Below are 20242 nucleotides of genomic sequence, written 5' to 3' on the forward strand. Positions count from 1 at the left end.
TTCGCTGTTATTTTATTTTTTTAAGTTTTGCCGCCATGCAGGACCTTGTGCAGCGTACACAGTTTGGCTACGCTCTTATGTTTGATTGTGTACGTATTAAAGGAGGTTAATTTTCGGGAGAGGGGAAATGAAATTTTTTCTTTCGAAAAAACTACCCTCAATCCATCCCCCTATCCTTAATTCCAAAATTTATAATTCATACCACCACATAATTTGATGTAATTTTTGGTTTTGAAGTTTTGCAGATCCCTTGCCTCAACAATTCTCTGATGAATGTTGACACCCGTGTGTCCACCCGTTATTTTTCACTTGAGTGCACAAAGGTTTGCCGATGGTCATTGCACACACGTTCATAATGATTTCCTCTTTTTTTACTAAAGACTGCAAAACTTACGTAATGTGCTCTTAAAATTTTTAGGAATTAAGGGAATAAATCAAAATCTTCAATAGCCAAGAATTCTTTCAATCACAATGTAAATTTTTATTTTTAGTTTTTTTCCCAGCTGTTAGGTAGGGATGTGAAGCTTGCTGTGCCAGGACACAGGTGGCATCATCAGATGAAAACTGCTTTAGGCCTTTATTTAATTAGGGGTGAGCAAAATTAGATGAAAGTTTAATTTAGCTGAAAAATATTTTGATTCGATTTTGATTTTAGGGGAAATTTAATTTTCAATTTTTAGTTTGATTTGGAGTAATTTTTATTTCGGTTAACCAAATTATATATATATATATATATATATATATATATATATATATATTAGGGTTTCAACTCCACCTCCACTCTACTCTCCAACCTCAACCTTATATCTAGACCAATTGCACCACACTCCACAGCCCACACTTGTTGAGGGTGAGCATAATTCGATTAAAACCTAATTAATCCAGTAAATTCAATCAATTCACTTCGGTTTAGTTAAAAATTTATTCGATTCAAATTCAATTTTTATTTTTGTTGAATTTTAATTTTTAGTTTAGTTTGATTGCTTCGGTTAAATAATTATATATTATGTACATTAAAATATTTTATATATTATATATATCAAAACTTTATATATTATATATTAGTTATATTTTATATACACTAAAATATTAAATCAGTTTAAACCAATTAACCAACTTAACCAAGTCGGATCAATTTCAAATTTTGTTAATATGAAATTTCAATTTAATTAATGAACTTTTTTTAACTGAAATTTTTTAATGCCCACCCCTAGCTCCAGTACTCCACTCTAGCCTCAACCTCCAGCGTAGCTAGATGCCTAGATTTGCTAATATAGACTAGTCACACCTCGCACGCTGCAGCCCACAATCGCCGCTTGACCTAAACCACTCTCACGCTGCACTCCAACAACTCCGCAGTCCGCAACCTTGCCCTTATGGTGGTCTCGCCCTCACCATGGCTTTGCCCTCCCTGTCACTGTGGCCTTCCTCTCCTCGCTATGACTTCACTCTTGCCGTGATTAACCAAATTAAACATATTTCAATGGTCCGTTAAATTCAATTAACCAAATTGATAAAGTAATGATTGGTTAACAAGACTATTTCGATCGGTTTGGTTATAAAAAATTCTTAACAAAAAATATTTAATTAATTGACCATACTCCCGAACCGACCACATGCTCACCCCTACTCCCATCTACCTCCCTAAACCGACGGCATAAACAGCACTCAAAATCCACGCTTTCTAACCAACCCCAACCCCCCCAAAAAAAAAAAATTGTCAATTTCTAAAAACAAACTCATCCAAATAAGTTTTAAGACAATATTAGGTATAGCAGTATTAATTCTACCTCTGCTTACATCAGAGGCAATGCTGATCTTCAATAAGCAAAATTTAGGAAATTTGGTAAGTTATTTTAGTTTATATAGTTTAAGACACCATCATCCATAACAAAAAAGAGTAGGGAGCCTGTAATCTTCGTTCAGTGGGATTGCGGCTGTGAAAATGCAATCTTTGACGGACGCCGTGAATGTGGTTGGATCAGCTCGACAACAAAGAGACTCAAGTACGAACTTCCCAGATACCGGTCCTGTATCCGACGGACATGAGTGCAAGCTCCCAAAGCATGTTGGGAATGCTCAATGGGTTCACCTTGGATCCAGGGATCTCTGACCAGTTCACAGATATCTCAATCATTGGGATGCCAAACCATTTGCACAAATAAACCAACTCAACGTCAAAGCACCACCTGCACAAACATGTTCAAATGTCCTTACATTCAATCCCAAAACAACAAGAGCACACAATATAGAAGGTGAATAGAGGGTTGTTGAACAGATTTCTTTCAAAAAAATAATAACAAATTATGCTAACATGGTACAAGACCTGGACTCGTGACCAACCCAATGAACGTCACGGGGTTCGCCAAAGCACACAAACATGTTACATTCAAGGCCAAAACAACAAGAGCACACAATATAGAAGGTGAATAGAGGGTTGTTGAACAGATTTCTTTCAAAAAAATAATAACAAATTATGCTAACATGGTACAAGACCTGGACTCATGACCAACCCAATGAACGTCACGGGATTCGCCAAAGCACTAGGTGAAATGGCGGTATCAGTGCATGTAGTGTGTGTGCGTGTAATGCAAAAGATTGTTGGTAATCAGCTATTAATAAATTAACTAAAAGCAATGGCTAGGATTATTTTTATGCCACTTCTCCTATTCCTTATATATTCTTGAAACTTAATATATTCTCTTCTTGGTAGCAAAACTTCTTATAATAATTATAACAAGCTGAAAGAATATTGAGTGATAGAGAGGTCTTGATTAACAGTTGAGCGTTCAGCTATACATGCATAGTGTGTTGTCTAAATATTACTTGCGATCCATATCACAAAAAAGGGATGGCAACTGATCTAGTGAGTAGGGGAGGCAAAACGAGTTCACGAGCCAGGTTCGGATGTGTCGTAAATGGGCCAGAGTTAAACGGATTCAGGTTTGAGTTGACTCGTTTATTAACGGGTCATTATTATGTAAACCCTAACCCGTCCGTTTAATAAACATGTCATAAATGAATCACCTCTTTAAAAAAATATAATTTAATTATTTTAAATTTTTTTATTATTAAAAAAAACACTCCTTTGTCCACACACCACACAGAAAGAAGAAAATGGAGGAGGCGTCGTCGTCAGTGGCAGCTGAGCAGCCGCAACGAGAGAGAGCATGCAGCGCACGTCTCCATTCTTGCGCACTCCAATTTCCACCGCCGGATTGTTCTTCCTCTTCCATCATCTTCGGATCAATTGTGCAGCTGCAACAGGAGGTCCAGGGGAAATATCACTACTGATTATCAATTTTTTGTCCCCAAGCTGTATGATTGTCGTTTTTCACCACTAAGGCAAAAGAGAGTAGATGAATAAAACACTATAAAACAGCCACCGCTGTTCGTTTTCCAAACCAATTCTCTTTATCTATTTGTTTTCATTTATTTATCCTCTCCACACTGATCACAACACTGTTCCCACCACCGCCGCCTCCTCTTCCTCCTCCTCTCTATTCTAACATCACAAGAACAATATCAGGAGGATATCAAATTTGAAGGAGAAAGGAGGCACTGATTTTGATACAATAAAAATCAGAAATGTTGCATCAGAAGCTGCTTCTTCTTCCTCTTTTTGGCTGCTGTCGGAGAGAATGAATATTAATTGAGGAAAAAGACCCCGGCGGGAGAAGGAAAGTAGTTTTGGTACATATATGTAATGGAATCTGCAGCGACAATCAAGCTTTGCGTGTTGACCCATAAATATTACGGATGAGATTGTAGAGCTGTGGCCGTGTAAGTGCGGTGTGCTGGGAGCCTAGGCAATGGGTAGAAATTAGGGTTACTTTTAGGCATCGAAGGATGACACAATACCTAATCTTGTTGATGAAGCATCAGAGGAGGACATAATGCAGAATGCTCAAGCGTACATACTACGTTTCATGTGCAGCTTGCTATTCGTGAAATACTATGCGTCATTGATGTTCCTACCTCTACTGAGTGACTTGGAGAGGACGTCGACGTATAGTTGGGGTAGTGCATGGGAGCACATGCCCTTTCTTGCTCCAATTAGAGTTAGTCTGCCACATCTTCGTGCTGATATCGGCAATGGCACGTTCCCACTTGTGGTCAGGTTAGTATATGTTCTAGTTTCAATAAATTTAAAACAGTTAAGTATAACGTTATATGAATATAAAATATTCCAGATAACGAGCTTCATTTTATATCTCGCATGTCCCTCAGCATACTCTGCGATTATATCAATATGACATTGATATGATGCGTGAGAACCAAGTAATACAATTTTATTTTTCATTGGAATCGTAAAATGTGATTATGTCATGTTTAAAATTTTTAGTATTTTTCTTACATAAACCGTTTGTTAACAGTTTATATTGATGTCGTATACAGTGGATGTGTACGCTAATCTATCCCCGACATGTCTCACTGGAGTACAAGTTTGGCTTGTTCGCATTTTCGTGATTTGTTTTCATATCATGGAGTGGCACCTGCTGGACCGTGTACTGCGGCAGTTGGGCCTAAGGCAACCGATCCCCCGTCCAGCTCAGACAGGGTACAACCTTGACAATCATTGCCAGGATCTGCACAAATGTGATCAGCGCGAGAATCATCAAACCGACTGACGCACTAAATACAGGCGTACTCTCTAGAGGTGGCAACAGCGACTAGGCCATGTCCACATATTGAGAGAGCTTTCACTCCCTAGGCGTACACCTCTACAAGCGAAAGATGGATATAATGACTGGTACCGATCCATCACTATTCGCTGCGTGAGCAGAACTAACAATATACAAATGACAATGGCGAGTGAATAAATTATTCAACGCATGTAGTGAACAAACAGAGAGATTTTCAATAACTTATTAATAGTTTCATAACATTCTGTTGTATAAGCATATGATGGGGAACATCCAATTATCTGACTACGTCTTGACATGTCCTGTTAGACCGATTGTGGAGGCCTGTATGCAGTTTGTGGTTGATGAAACTCACTAGTCAGTTCACAAGTCTCCACCTGCTGACGTGGAGGGGTCGAATCGGATGATGACGCAGCAGCTACTGAGAAGGCATCGCATAGGAGACGTCGTGTTGGACCTCACCGAAGCCCCCCCGGGGGGGGGGGTGGGGGGATGGTGCTCAAGTTGAGGTGGGAGCACTCACCTACCCATCCCAGTGGACTCAAGATGATTAGGGAGCATCAACACAACTATTCCACTGTCATGAAATATAGAAATTTGCAAGACAAGCACTAAACAATATTTGGACTGATGAAGAGGTGTATTGTTTTGTGCTTGTGTTACAAATTTTTATATTTCATGACAGTGGAAAATCCCCAGATAATAGAAGAAAATAAAGTCATGAAAAAAATTATTAGAGATTATTATTGTTTTATTCCTAATACACGTACAACGCATAAAATAAAGTCAATGCAGATCTGAGTAAGGATGGACACCGTCAGCACCGAGACGTCCCACTCACTAATACACAAAAAAAAAAAACATCTAAATCAACAATAAAGCCTTCAAAAGCTGGTCGATGATAAGTTATGTCATTCCTATAGGTTTGCATGGGTTATCCACATCACTTCCCCCGAGGGAGGGTTCCGCAGGGCACACTTTCATAAGACCTTGTCAAGTGTTTACTCTTGCAAATAAAAGTGTTGCAAGAATAAGTTGCTAAGAGTTCACGTGAAAGTCTACCCCTTGCAACCCTCCCTCAGTGAATACGTAAATAAACCATGCAAACCTATAGGTTAGGCATAACTCACCATCATCCACCAGCTTTAGCAGACTTTACTGTTGGTTTGGATGTTTTTTGCGCATGAGGTGGATGTGTCAAATCTGACGATGTCCATCCCTATTCAGATCAACATTGGCTTTATTTTGTGCGTTGTACTTGAATTACGAATGAAACAATAATAATCTATAATAATTTGATTCTACACTACTTTACACTGCCCTTTCGTATGTCCATTTCATTACGCATTGTAGAACTCTTGGGTCGTCCTTTTTTGCCTAAGCAATTGTCGATTCCCGTATAATGTTGGCGTCACTGGATTTGTCCAATATTCTTCATGGAGGATGGGGATGAAGTCCATCGCATATGTCGCATGATGCTCATGTACCGTGAAACAACGGTCAACATAGTGGCTGTACCCCAATCTCCTTAAGTCGCAGACAACTAATAGGTGTGAACAAGGATAGTGTAGATTCTGTCACTTCTCACATGTACACTGATATACCTTTATGTCAACTATTTGAATATTTCGACCCTTATTTGGCTGGCGCAGTGCAGTTTGAATACTGAACAATCCCCTTTCAATATTGAAGTTGATAACCTTATGTCCAACATACATCATTTTCCTCCTCTGCATTTGCAACAACATGTGAGGTGTAATTGTTCCCCAACTCCATTGCTTGGTAACCATCGGGCACTAAAGTACTGCACAACACGAAAAAATGTCATCTGGACAGGCTGCTATCAGTAGATTGCGAGTTTCTTTCACAATGATATTAAAACATTCAACAAGATTCGTGGTCATGTTTCCATACCTGGGACCCCCATCATTGCGTTGCGTCCACATGTAAGGAGGGATCTCTTTAAAAAAGGAGTTTGCAATTGGCCCACCTTCTGTTAGGATTCTTTCCATCATAATATTGAATTTCCTACCTTGGTTTTCCCTACCAACTATTTCAACCATCCGCTTGAGCATGGTATTGTATACCCTCTTGTTGAAGTAGCTAACAACGTGATGCAATCAAACTATGGTGTGCACGCGGCAGTTGCCAGTCAACATTCTGACGAACGACACCAATAATACCGGGATGTATATATGATATAAGACACAAATTATCGCGGTGAGACACTTCATCCCGAATGCACTAAAGTAACTAGGACCATGTTCGCCGGCTCTCTTCCTTAACGATTGCAAACGCTACAAGAAATATTTGTTCATTTGCATCCGGGGTCGTTGCAATTAAAAATTTACCTTTATATTTCCTATACGAGTACCATCCATCCACACAAAGAACTGGAGGACAATGACGAAATCCTTATATTGATGTTGTAAATTACCAAAATACACGTCAAAATAGTAGTGTTGTTAGCATTAGGGATTTTGTCCACGCCCACTTCACCTTTGTACCAGAATTTGTTTCACACATAACATGCATCCACTTTGAAAGCATTTGATACGAAAGATCTCAGTCTCCAAACACCCTTGCAACTGCCATTTGCTTCCTGAACCATACATTTCTATATGAGACATGGTATTGGTACTATGACAAGTGTGCTTGCAAAGCTGCAATGAAAGCATCAGCATCACTTTTGATAATTTCGATGATTTCATTTGCAACTAAGCTGGACTTTAGCTACAGGTGGTCTCGTGAGAGTCATTTATGCATGTATGTGGCCCTCTGTATTGTGTAATTTCAAAGAGCCCATGTTTTCTATGTTGAGTTGCACGCAACCTCCAAGCACAACTCTCGTTTGCATTGCACAGTGGTTAGGGTGGATTGCATCACCTTGAAGTGGTGTGTTTGCGCATGGTGGATGCGCACAGAGTGGACCAGATCATCCTTCATGTCGAAAATCATACCCTTCCCAAATTTCAAGACACCATCCCATCGAGTGCTCTCAAGGAAACTTTCGATTTTAGTTCTGATATTACCGGCTTCGACATCAACCATGTACGCTAATGGCAACAAGTCGCGTACCCTTCTCTGACCCATAGGTGTGTTCTAAAGAGGCATGACAAGTTTTTCATGCTGAACCCCATAATTATTCCGTCCACCGACTTCCTCTACCCCTGCATCAGCCTCTTCAAAATCCTCCTGTAAATCCTCTTCTTCCTCTAATTCATGGTCACGATCCATATTAGGTTGCATTGACTGGAACATATATGCCCCCCTCTCATTCATGACAATAGATGGAACCGTTTCGAAATTTGGTATAGACACAGCTCCAGATGAACTTTAGTCATGCCTTTACTCTGTTGATGGTTGTGGTTTGTGATAATTACTACTTCCCACATTAAATCCTTGCAAAGTAGCTTCCTCATGTCGACGCTCTGTTGACAAGAATTCCGGCTAAAATGATGTACTATGGATATCATTCAAATCTAAAGTCGTTGTCACCTGTGAAGGTGATCAAATAGTCTGCTTGTCTTAGCAGTTCCATATTCGTTATATGGTTTGAGGATGGAGAAATGTTTTCCCCTACACAATTGGAGCTACACCCATACTACTGCAACGAATGCGTTTAACAAAAATCTCAATTATATACACGTCTGGACAAGAACTCTGCAGATCCAAAACAATTAGGACATCTACATCATCTTTTATTGGGACATTGGCATACAAAAAATTTCCACCACCCCCTAGTTGCAGATATCTCGATGTCAATTCTAACATGTACTCATTTGGATCAATATCTAATCTTTCATATATTTTCTATTTAAAACTTTCTAACTTCATCCTCCTAACTCGAATGGCCTTCATTGGCCCAATGTTGTACTCAATACCGGTCGATCCATGTATAATCTCACCGTCAATGTATAATAAGACCATAACTTTGTTAGCTAATGAAAAAATTTCCACCACCCCCTCGTTGCAGATATCTCCATGTCAATTCTAACATGTACTCATTTGGATCAATATTTAATCCTTCATATATTTTTCTTTTAAAACTTTCTTACTTTATCCTCCTCCTAACTCAAATGGCCTTTGTTGGCCCTGTGTTGTACTTAATACAAGTAGATCCATGCATAATCTCACCGTCAATGTATAATAAGACCGTAACTGTGTTAGCTAACGAATTTGACGCAATTCTGATTTTACAAAAGTATAGTTTATCTGCAACATAAAGAAATTTTCATCGGAACCCCAATTTTATTGATAATCCTCACTTAAGGTGGAGGAAACTATAAAAATTATCCCAGACATCAAAACCAATAAAAAAATATCAATACAATAATCGAAATAAACCAATCTACACACGCCAATATGTAATCAAAACCAAACATCAAACACAATCACGATAATATGAAACACATATATTTTCATTCACATAAACAATTATCTTACAGAATATATTAATACCTCAATATGGAATGAAATTAATGTACAAAATAAAAGTAAAAACTGAAAATTAGTTAAATCATGAATTAGCTAACACCGTCGTTACTGACCCTCGCAAGAAAATAATTCTTTGAATAAATCTCGAACAAGTTCACGCAAAACTAAAACGTGGTGGAGGAGGTTGGAGGATAAAGGAAGAAGCATGAAATGAAAGAAGGAGAAAGGATGAGCGAAAGTGGGAGGGGGGGGAGGGGAGGAAGAAGAACGAATAAATAGGAGAGGGACACACGAGGGAGGGGGCAAGTAGTGCATAAGCTGCATAATTTGGTATGTGAATGGGTTTGGTAGGGAGTTTTTTACGAAAATAAGTAAAAACAAATAAATACAAAACACAAATATAGACGAAATGGGCAAATAATACATAATTGTACCCAACTGACTTTTCAAAAGTCAGTTTAGGATTTTAAAAAAAAAAAACTGCAGGCACGTCAGACAATGGGACAACTGACTAGCACGTTGCCAGTCAGCGCACAAATTCCAGAGCAGAAATAAACCAAAAAAAAAAAAGTGTTGCAGACAAAACCAACTTTTGGATAGTCGGTTTGTCACGTGTCAATAGGCGGACCAAGCAACTGACAATCGATGCAAAAAAAAAATTAAAAATAAAAAGTTGCAAAAGAGGTCAAACCAACTATCCAAAAGTCAATTTCCCCTGAAAAAGTTAAAAACCCTACTGACAGCACTGAAAAAATAAAAATAAAAAAAATCAAGTAAAAAATTGAAAACCGACTTTTGGAAAGTTGATTTTCAACTACGTGGAGTGCCCCCAGCCATGCATCCTTCACCTATGAACCTGGCATGCACCCTTTCCAAGCATGCTTCCCCTCCCCCGACCCCTATATATAATGCGGCCATGCATGTCAAAACCAACTTTTGAAAACTTGTAACTTTTCACGTTTATTACGCGCATGCATGCGCACAGGCGTGGATGGTCAGGACCAAACCGACTTTCCAAAAGTCGATATGGTTATTTTATGTTTCTCTTTTTTTTGCGCAACAAGGGGTGAAGAAGACTTGATTGTTAGTAGGGTTTTTAACTTTTTCAGGGAAAACCGATTTTTGGATAGTAGGTTTTACCCCTTTTGCAGTTTTTCTTTTGTTTTTTTGTGTTGGCCGTCAACTACCTAGTCCGCATGTTGACATGTGGCAAGCTGACTATACAAAAGTTAGTTTTGCCTGCAACACCTTTTTTTTTTTGTTTTCTTCAGCTCCAAAATTTGTGCGTTGACTAGCAATGCGCTAGTCAGCCGTCCCGTTGTCTAACACAACTGCAGTTTTTTATTTATTTTTTTAATCCCAAACCGACTTTTGAAAATTCGGTTGGGTACAATTGTGTATTATTTGCCCATTCCATCTATATTTGTATTTTTTCTTATTTTTTTTATCATTTCCGTAAAAAACTCTTAAGTTGCCAAGTTTGACTTTGATTTGATGCATGAACCAACGTCATTAAGTTTTTGTCCAGCCAAGACAAACTTGACTGGTCCAATCCATCTTGTCAAAGCATGATATTGATATGCTAGTCTATATCCCAATACTTGTTAAAGACCAACCCCAACCGCCCACCCACCAGATTTTTCTCTCCTTTACTCTTCCTCTCATGCATCTACTCACTCGTCAAATGGAATCCCTATAAAAAAATGTCCCAATCTCCACATCTATAGTTCATAGCAATCACCTGCATCTAAGAGAAAAAAATAGAGAGCTTGGGCAACCCCTAGTGGCCTTCTCCAATGTTAAAGTTAGCACAAAATACAGTATAGGTAATGTGATCATAGTATTTTTGATACTGTGCTAGAGGGTCTTGGAGTTCCTTCTTATGTCCCCGCCCCCAAAATGTACTTTAGCCTCTCCTTTATATAAGCAAGCTTTCCCTGGAATATAATGACATCTACATTTACGGGGTCATGCCCCTTCATTACCCCCATTAGGTTAATTCATCCACTTTAATTCAGTGTGAACTCTGAACTTCATATGAATTCGTACTTTGGCACTTGACTAGGTCATAATAGACTCACTTAAAGAAAACTCATAGAATGGCCAAGGAGAAAAGGCCAAATAAGCTCACTTGGCAAAAAGGGGGAGTATAAAAGGCCTAATAGGCCCACTTGGGAAAAATGGCTAGTACAAAAAAGACAAATAAAAGGTTGCCTACTGAGGTGGTAACCTTGAAAGAAAACGGTACAAAAGCCACCTTAGCCCAAGCATATGAGAAATAATTAATTTAAAAAAAAGGCACACACTATTTATGTCATAGTTAGACAGGGAAGGAAATTCCTTGATTTAAGCTGCAAAAAAAAAAAAAAAAATCCCAAATTTGAAAGTGCCTTCCAAGACTTGGTAGTGGGGGGTTATCTGGGGTTTAGCAACAACATTCTAACCTAGTCAAGAGCTAGACATAATTCATATGAAGATCAAAGGTCACCCTGCATTAAAGTGGATGAATAAAGCTAAATGGGGTTAATGAACAGGTCTAACCCCCTAGAATCGAAGGTAGATGTCATCTGCTCTAAAAGGAGAGGCTAAAGTGCCTTCTTTATTTTTTTTTTGGTGGGGACTCACTATAAAAAGTATTATGACTATTACGTTACCTATATTCTATCCAGTACAAACTTGAGCGTTGGGCCTCTCTTGGGTCTCCCAAGCTATCTTTTTTCCTTGGTTGCACGTGAATGCCATGATCCATGCTTGCAGAAATTGAGTTCGCATCAACAGAAACTTTCTATAAAAGGGAGAGCAACGGGCAGTAAGGAGACAATCTGCAGCTTGTTTACATTGTTATCTTAGAGCTATGTTAATTACCAGGTTACATTGCATAAAATGATATTCCATATTCTGTACCATTCCTCTAGCCAATACTAAAACTCAAAACCTTAATCCTAACCATTTGGGAATATATCCTCAATTGATGCCGCTCCCTAGAACTTTTCAACCATTTGTATCCAGTTGGTCATTTGTCTCATTCCTTTTCTTGCCACCAATTTCACCCACACAAAGCTAACATAATCTGATTGATGCTTTTCATTCACACGACTTTGCAATAAGCACTTCTCCATTTCATACACAATCCAAGCCACCATCCTCAAAAAGTTCGTAGTGTTGTCAAAGATCATTCCAGACTACCTCTTTCCACCAATCCACATGACCCAAACAATTTTCTTCCTAATTCTTTGGATATTCATGTCTCCTCAAATAACATTTGGTCTGTTAGTTCACTGTACCTTGATGCTACTTTATCCTTTCTGTTTCTCATTGATAAGTGCCCCTCCAAATTTCTAGCTTAGCATTTACTATTAGTTTCCCCAATCAAAAACTATGCAACATAAGACCTGCAAGTGATATGTGCAGTCAAGCAACTACTATGCCTGGCATCATTCACCTATGAAGACAAACGAAAAACAAGCCTGGAGCCTACATAGGCCATAATATTAAAATCTCCAAAAAACAGATACCATGTGGATGCCAAGCACCAATGAACAAATACATGCACAATGACCTAATTTGACCTATATATGCTGTTTGGTCATATCTGCTCCGATTGGAGATTTCACATTCAAACGGGTGCAGAAGCACAACAGATGTTCTAGCCTAACAAAACTTTCAAGGTCCCAAAAAAAAATTCATAAATTATAATTTTGCATTGGGGAATAAAAAGCTTTAAGCATTAATTGAAAAAATAAAACCATGATGTACTAAACTGGAACACTACCTACAAATAATCTAATTACAAGACCATAAGTCATACTTGCACAGTTCATCCAGTCCAACTTCCATAAATGATTAGGTCCCAAGAATTCCTTACTTCTTTATTTTTAATTTCGAATTTCGATATATGCTACATGCTTTTATACCAAACATGGGATTACATCCAATGTTCCTAGATTCTTAGGAGTTTCTTTGAACAGCCACTAATTTCTCGGATGACTAAGTTATGGCCAACAGACCCAGCACAGTTCAGATTTCAAATCTCTAGTTAAAAAGGCTATTTCAAGATTTAAAAACAAGAAGCAGATTAAACCAGCATGCAAAAAGTTTTAGGTACCTCTTCAACCGGATGTTTGTGAAAAGCTTCCGTGCAGCAGCCCTGGTAAACATCTTAAAACCACACTGTGACACATGCAGGAGGTGATATCACAATATAAGGCATATTTAACTCAAAGTCGGCCAACACACTTAAGACCTAAAGCAACTTGAGAGAATTGAGAGATCCAAACCAGCACCAAAGTGAAGTTTTAAAAGAAAAATAAAAAAAAAGATTGTGAATCAGAAAAATTACCTGCGTATCACGAATTCCAGGACCAGCTGCCAAGAGAACCACAACATGGAAACCTTTCATTAAAAAATTGCGGTACCACTTCCTCTGAAACATAAAAACAAGGTTAAAACAAAGAATGGTAAATATATAAATGTAGCAAAAAACATCAACATGACTAAACTGTAGCCAAAGCTTTCTCCTCAAGATGTGCACGGGATCCAAATGCAGCAACTGGAATATCAGAAATTCTTGAACTTGAATCAGGATGTGTTACAACTCCTAATTGAAGTTCCTTTCTGGCAACTGCAAGTATCTGAGATCAAGCAAATAGGTGGATATTCATATCATTGTTATTTCCACAGAACATAAATCATAATCAGTGTAGATTCACATAATTTGAAACATATTGGGGCAGCATACATGCAGCACTGATAATATAATGAACACCAACCTGATCCTCAAGTTTTTCAAGGTCATTAACCTTGGTGGCCCCATCAGCATCTAGCATTAACAGTAGTTCACCTCGCGAATGAAGAATTCCCTGTTTTACAATGCTTTCACAGTAGTAAACAGCTTCAATCAATTGTTGTCATACACACAGAATTTATAGATTCTTATATAGCATCACAAATGTAACCAAATGAATGAATAGTGTGAATAAGACTCACTTTTCTAATTGCTTCTCCCTTGCCATGATTTTTCCCAAGGAGGAGAACCCTTACATTTTCTACAGAGTACTTTTTCACAAAGTCAAAAGCAACTCTTTTTGTTCCATCAGCACTCCCATCATCAACAATCACGACCTATTCAAGGGCCCATCCATTTAACAAAACCCCATAGAAAATGGTACATGAATGTAAAGAACATTGTCACATAAATAAAGAAAAGGGGAATAAATAATTATCCCATAATATAAAATTGAAGACATGATCAATTTTTCCACCATATTTCAGCATGAAAAAACTAAAATTATTAAAATCATGACACAAAAATCTGTCTGAAATAAGTAGTTCTCAATTTATTAAAGAAGTTACATGGTCATTTGGCATCATTGTCAAAAATTCTGAAATTAAAAATCAGGAACCACAATTGAAAATTGGAAACACAAACTGAGATGTGTAAACCATAAACTTTTTTCGTTGCCAGTTTTCATTTTTCTTCTATTTTTCTTATCATACCGTCTCCTACTACTACTACTACTATTCTTATTATTTTGATCAGTGTATCATACTGTCTATTATAACTTCTACAATTTGAATTTCCAGTGATGCCATAGATCAAAATCAAGCAATGCACACAAAAATTTTTTCATCAAAAACAATAATAATATTTCTCAAGGAGGCAATAGAAATAGGAGCTTCATAATGCATAACAGAAATTTTTTATTGAAAAAAAGGAAAAGAAAAGAACTCGTGATACATTTCAGAACATTAGAATATGTTATCATAAATTCAGAGAGGAAGTGATTGGAATTCTCAATTGTTATTTTGATCTTTAATATACAACACAATATGCATGATTTAAGATGTTTTTTAATATATATAAAAATACATACATTGGGCAGACAATAGAACCATGCAGAAGAAACTTCTCCAACAAACAATACCCAACCCCAAGCCGTCCACCCCCTCCAGGCAAGGGAAAAAAAAAAAAGGCAACTCTGCGATGCAGAGCAATAAAGAGAGTTAAACACGAACCAAAAAAATTCCATCCAATCCAAGCATGAGTGCTTGACTTGTTTACTTAAAAAGCTAGTTTCCTGATGGCAAAGTACGTGTTCACCCAATCCTCCGGAGAAAAGCAAAAAAATTGACACAAGACAAAGGTAATGTCAGACAGCGGCATAAAAGATGTTGCCACCAGCTGCATGCAGAAGGGAAAAAGAAGACAGAGGGAGAATGCCCAGATTTTGAGATTTTTTCTTGCAAGTAAAGGTTCAGATCGTTGTTGTTCTCCCAGCAGGCTCAAAAGTCAAATCTACCCTGACTACCCCTATTTTATGTTTAACTTGAGGAACCTTTTTTCAAAAAAAGCAAGAGATCATTGCAAGCATGTGCAGAGGCTTGAACCATTTTTTAAAAACGAAACATGTTACATAAACAAGTCAAAACAACCTTTTATGGTTTTCAAAAGTTGCGGCAACTGTTCTCAAAATCGGAGCAGCTCACAATGGAACCAAAATATATTTGCTGCAAAGTTTTCACTGCAATGAAGAAGTGGAAATGGAAAACTGACAGCTACAACGATAACAAACACCTCTCAACCCCATTCAATACCCTGTCACTTGGAGACCAACCAATCATGAAATGGCATTTATCTAAATATATCCCACAAAGTAATTTATCTTAATCCTTTGTGATCCGAATTGTAAAATTGTATGATTCTACGATCCAGGTTGACCCACACAATCTAAGTCGCAACAAAAATCAGAGTTAAGTAGAATCATGGTAGAATTGTAAAAGAATTGGTAGAATCATAAAATTGGAATCATATAATCGTGTAGATCCTACTTTGATACCTGGATTGGGATTTTTTTTTGTACTTTTTGGACTTCAATAATATAGCCCAATACAAGTTTTTATTGGCCCAAATCCCCCCAAAAGTTTATGTTTGGTCCAGAGTCTTCAAAAACTGCGGCAAAATAGCTCCCAGCCTCCCATTGATAAACATATTCAGCAGAATCTGCACCTGACTTCCCTCGAGTTCGACACCTCAGTCTTCTACCCCTGATTGAAGTTCAGCAACCCAGCACCTGAATTTCTCTCCTGTTCGACAACCAGAGAGCCATCCATCTGGTGACTAGTGATCGATCAGCAGCAGCCAGCAGTCTTGCTGTTTGATCAGCAGTTCTTTGGTGTTCAACAACCAGAGTTCTTGGGGTTCAACAAGAACTCAACCCTCAGTCCTCTTCCTTCTTTGTGTTCTACAAGAACACCTCAGTCCTCTTCAACACAGAGTTCTTGTTTGATCAGCAGCAGCCAAGAAAAAAGCCAAGCCAGTGGGCCAAACAGAGCTGCAGAGGTATGCTTCAAAACAGATCTGCTTCTTGAAAAGACTCAACAGTCACCATTGCTTTTCTCCTTCTTTTCTTGTTCTTCTTCTTTTTCTTCTTTTTATTGTTTTTTAACTTCTTATACTTGCAAAGTTACTAACCAAGTTTTTAGTCTTAAGACTTGTCATAAAGTTCCACAAATATTATTTTTCAATATTTATTTTACATTGGAAGTAGAATATTACGATTCTCGATCCGATTCTACAATTCAAACCTGCAGATCCCTCCAACGATCCCACTTAGAATCCCAATCCCAACAACTTTACTTATTCCCCATCATCATGTTAGAGAGCTCAGTGCAACAAGAGAACCTATATTTCCTTCATTTCTAAGGTGCTCATCCTCTATATTTTAATCCAGATTATGAACTAATAACTAGTTTCTAGTCCAATTTTCATTGTAAGAACAATGATAAGAAATTCATGAGAGTTGGGGGGGGGGGGGGAAGAAAAAAGATAGTGCTAAAAGTAAAATGGAATAAAAGTCATACCTCATAAGAAAATGACTTATCCTTTGCAGCACGATTTTGAAGATAACTACAAAGTAAGATCCAAATATTATTATATTTATGGAATTGGCATCACTTCTGACAACAACCATCAATAGAATTACTATGGGCCCGCTTAGTTTTGGAAAACAGTTTCCATTTTTCATTCTAGTATTCTAAAAAAAAAAGCACAAAAGAATTAGTTAATTTTTCATTTTTACAACATTTGTGTGTAATAATTGAACAACAAAAGACAGTTTTGACATTATTTGCATGTGAATATAGTTTTTTTTTTTATTTCTAAGTTTTCAAATAATCACAAAAATGTCACCTTGTTTTCCGGTTTATCAAAATTAGATAGAAAAGTTGGAAAACATCTTTTCATTGAATCATTATTTTTCTAGATTTCTAATACTTTGCATATGGCAGCGTGGAATTTGGATATTGGACTTTAATTTGTGTGGATTATGTATAGAGTTTCTTTTAAAACAACACAAATCCAAAATCATACCCCAAAATCCATGATTCCAAATATTACCTTCTACAAAATTTGGAAAATTGGAAAACAAGTTGTCTTTTTTGTGATTATTTTAAAATCTAAAAATAAAAAATGAAAATTTATTTTGCACATTTAAACAAACTCTTTATTTTCTATCTTTCTTATACCTATCTTAAAAAATTTTTAAAAATAAACTAAAATTTTAATAAATCATTGGAAAAGGAAAATGTTTTCCACAACTAAATGGGCCCTAAATTACTTGATTAGAGCTGGCTATAATAAACTTGAGACACCACTTTGCGCTACTTCATTCAGCAAGTTGGTGGCATTGCAAGAATTATTAATTCCATAGATTGAGAACATAAATGGAAAGTCAAAAGGACCTTGTCTCAACTCCTGAAATCCCAAGTGATCTGTGCGCAAGTACAGCAACATAATGTACATATTTATATTTAACAGAAGCTTTTAAAATATTTTTATATAAAAAAGGGCATGTAAACAAAGGGTTGCAGCTGCTGCAACTAATGGGTACAGCAGCAATGTTGCAGATTGAATGCTAATAAGACAGCCTAAAGAAAAGAAAAAGATGCAATGTCAGAGAAGTGACTGATCAAAACCAAAACAGCCCATATGTAGGGATGTCGACAACATAAGTAATACAAAAAATGGAGTCAAAAGGACACAATATTGCCAAATGGTTATAATTCAACTTACTTAATTGTTTCATCAAGAGCTCCAGGAAGCCTATGCTCTTCATTGAATGCAGGAATTATCAAAGATATGTACTTCTCCGCAGGATCAAATATGTAAGGACATGGAACCTGAAACAAACATCCCAACAGAATTAATAACTCCTACAACATCCAAAGCTTGGAATTCTAGATGCTTAGAGCCAAGATAGGTTACAATTTCTTTTATTGAAAACCATAAACAGAAATATAAGCAGCCTGGCAAGATGAAGATCATATGCACTTTCTTGAGCCAAAATAGCTTAATTCCTTTCTCACCATCATTGTGCACTGCTTGGCTTAGGTATTGGAGGGTCTTCTTGAACTTGAAAGTAACTCTGGTCACCCCTTTTGCATCTCTTTCTTGTGTTTCACAAGGCTGAGCACAAGGCAACCTCTAGAATTGTAGCAGTTTCTAGTTAAAAATTTATCACCGACTCATGAAGGTTCCATTCCAGGGTAGGGCTTACCCAAACCAGCTTAACCTCTTATCCATGGCACAATCAACAAAACAGCTCTAAACCTCGCAGTTAACTCGTTAACAGCCTAGAGTTGGTTAAATTGGATTTTTGTATTTTCACTCCCAAACAACAGCCAGTGATTCCATTAACAACTTCAAAGTTCCAGACATTTTTTTCCCGACCAATAACTACAAATACCAAAGCTTACAATGTTATAGTGTGAATTAGTGTTACACTGTTACCTAGAATACGGGACATCCTGGTTCATTAAACAATATCAAGGTATGGCACATGCCATAAAATGCAGTGCATTAGGGGTATAATTTCACGGATATGTTAGCGAAGTGTGTGTGTAACAGCAGTTGTACATGTTGCAGAGGATGGTGAGTTGCTAAATCTAGACGATATTTTTTTTATTAAAAAGATCAATCAATGGAAATGGTATTATAATGCAATAACTCTCCATTTTTACTGAGAAAAAAATTATGTTGAAAATATTTGAGTAAAACATTGGAAAGCGAGATTTAGCATCCTAGAAAGAACATATGCCATGTTCTGGAACAACTGTACTAATTCATGGTTCACTACAGTATCTGGTAAGTAGCAACTATGGCTTGAAATCTGAAGTAGGCTCATCTAGAGTTGATTAAATTGGATCAGAACTTCAGTCCCAGAAGTAGCAAATGATTCCATCAAGTACAGCTAGTAAAATTTCCAAATTCTGAATAATATTATGGCTCATGACGATTAAAGTAGCTGTGTAATTACAGTGGTTCATGGCTAGGCGCCCCATGTAATTTTCTTCAGAAGCCCAGAGCAATGGACAGCTGTGATTGCACAATTGCTAAGCTGCAACCGAGTATAGTGACTCCCAAGTTTTCATTTTTTTTCAATCAGCAACTACAACTATTGGAACTTATATAATATAGTTTGAATTCTTCAGCATACTCAAAGGATAATTGATAATATGTGTAATGATCAAAAGCGAAAAATACAAAGATCAAAACATGTGACCCCATAACTGTCAACTGTTTAGGATCTCAGAAACAAAAACCTGAACCAACCCTAATGCAAATGATTACATTCATTAGTTAATGTGTTGGTCATTAGAGATCAAAAAGAAGCAAATTAATTCAAAATTTCCCCCGTTCTCCAACATTTTCTCTGCGACTATGATACAGAGCCTAACAACGTTTTGCGGCAGCCGAATCCATTCTTCTCAAGAAAATTTGAGAATCCAACACGAATAAAAGACAAATTAAAGGTCAACGAGTTGGACCAACCGAAAAATCAACAACAAAAATTGCGAAAGAAAAAATCCACCAATAAATTTACCTGTTTCAACGAAGATGGATCCTCGAAGATCGCAGGAGCTTCAAGATGGCTGCCAAATTATCAGAATAAACAGTTTCGGAAATTAACCGAAAATTGTAAGAGAAGAAACAAAAACGGAAAAGCGCTGCGAACGTACGCATGGTTGTGTCTTCTTCGGAATGATTCGAAGACAATAGCAAACCCTAACAGCGAAAACAGAATCAGAAGTGCAGCGAACAAGAGTACCACTATCGTCCATAGGCACAACATCCTCTCGTCTGTCTACTACAACGCCTAAAG

The 20242-nt window shown here is 37.3% G+C and overlaps 1 protein-coding gene across 1 annotated transcript; it reads right to left on the minus strand.

The window, feature by feature from the left end:
- Positions 1–1772: 1772 nt before the first annotated feature.
- Positions 1773–20220, minus strand: LOC131165746 (uncharacterized). The gene is made up of 10 exons (XM_058123771.1): positions 20100–20220; positions 19964–20012; positions 18154–18260; positions 16944–16989; positions 14070–14204; positions 13853–13942; positions 13583–13714; positions 13423–13506; positions 13189–13253; positions 1773–2189 (listed from the first exon to the last, which is right to left on the minus strand). Exons 1-10 carry the CDS (start codon positions 20210–20212, stop codon positions 2003–2005), a joined length of 1008 nt encoding a protein of 335 aa, XP_057979754.1. The 5' UTR covers positions 20213–20220; the 3' UTR covers positions 1773–2002.
- Positions 20221–20242: the final 22 nt, after the last annotated feature.

The sequence above is a fragment of the Malania oleifera genome, chromosome 10 (assembly GCF_029873635.1).
Source record: "Malania oleifera isolate guangnan ecotype guangnan chromosome 10, ASM2987363v1, whole genome shotgun sequence".
NCBI lineage: Eukaryota > Viridiplantae > Streptophyta > Magnoliopsida > Santalales > Ximeniaceae > Malania > Malania oleifera.

What these genes read in the sequence shown, in the direction of transcription:
- LOC131165746 (XM_058123771.1), bottom strand. Translation starts at nt 20,212, where the DNA reads ATGTTGTGCCTATGGACGATAGTGGTACTCTTGTTCGCTGCACTTCTG. An exon ending in GCTCTTGATGAAACAATTAA is followed by an intron (nt 16,990 to 18,153) that starts GTAAGTTGAATT and finishes CTTACTTTGTAG; the next exon opens with TTATCTTCAAAATCGTGCTG. An exon ending in TTGAAAAACTTGAGGATCAG is followed by an intron (nt 13,715 to 13,852) that starts GTTGGTGTTCAT and finishes GCTTGATCTCAG; the next exon opens with ATACTTGCAGTTGCCAGAAA.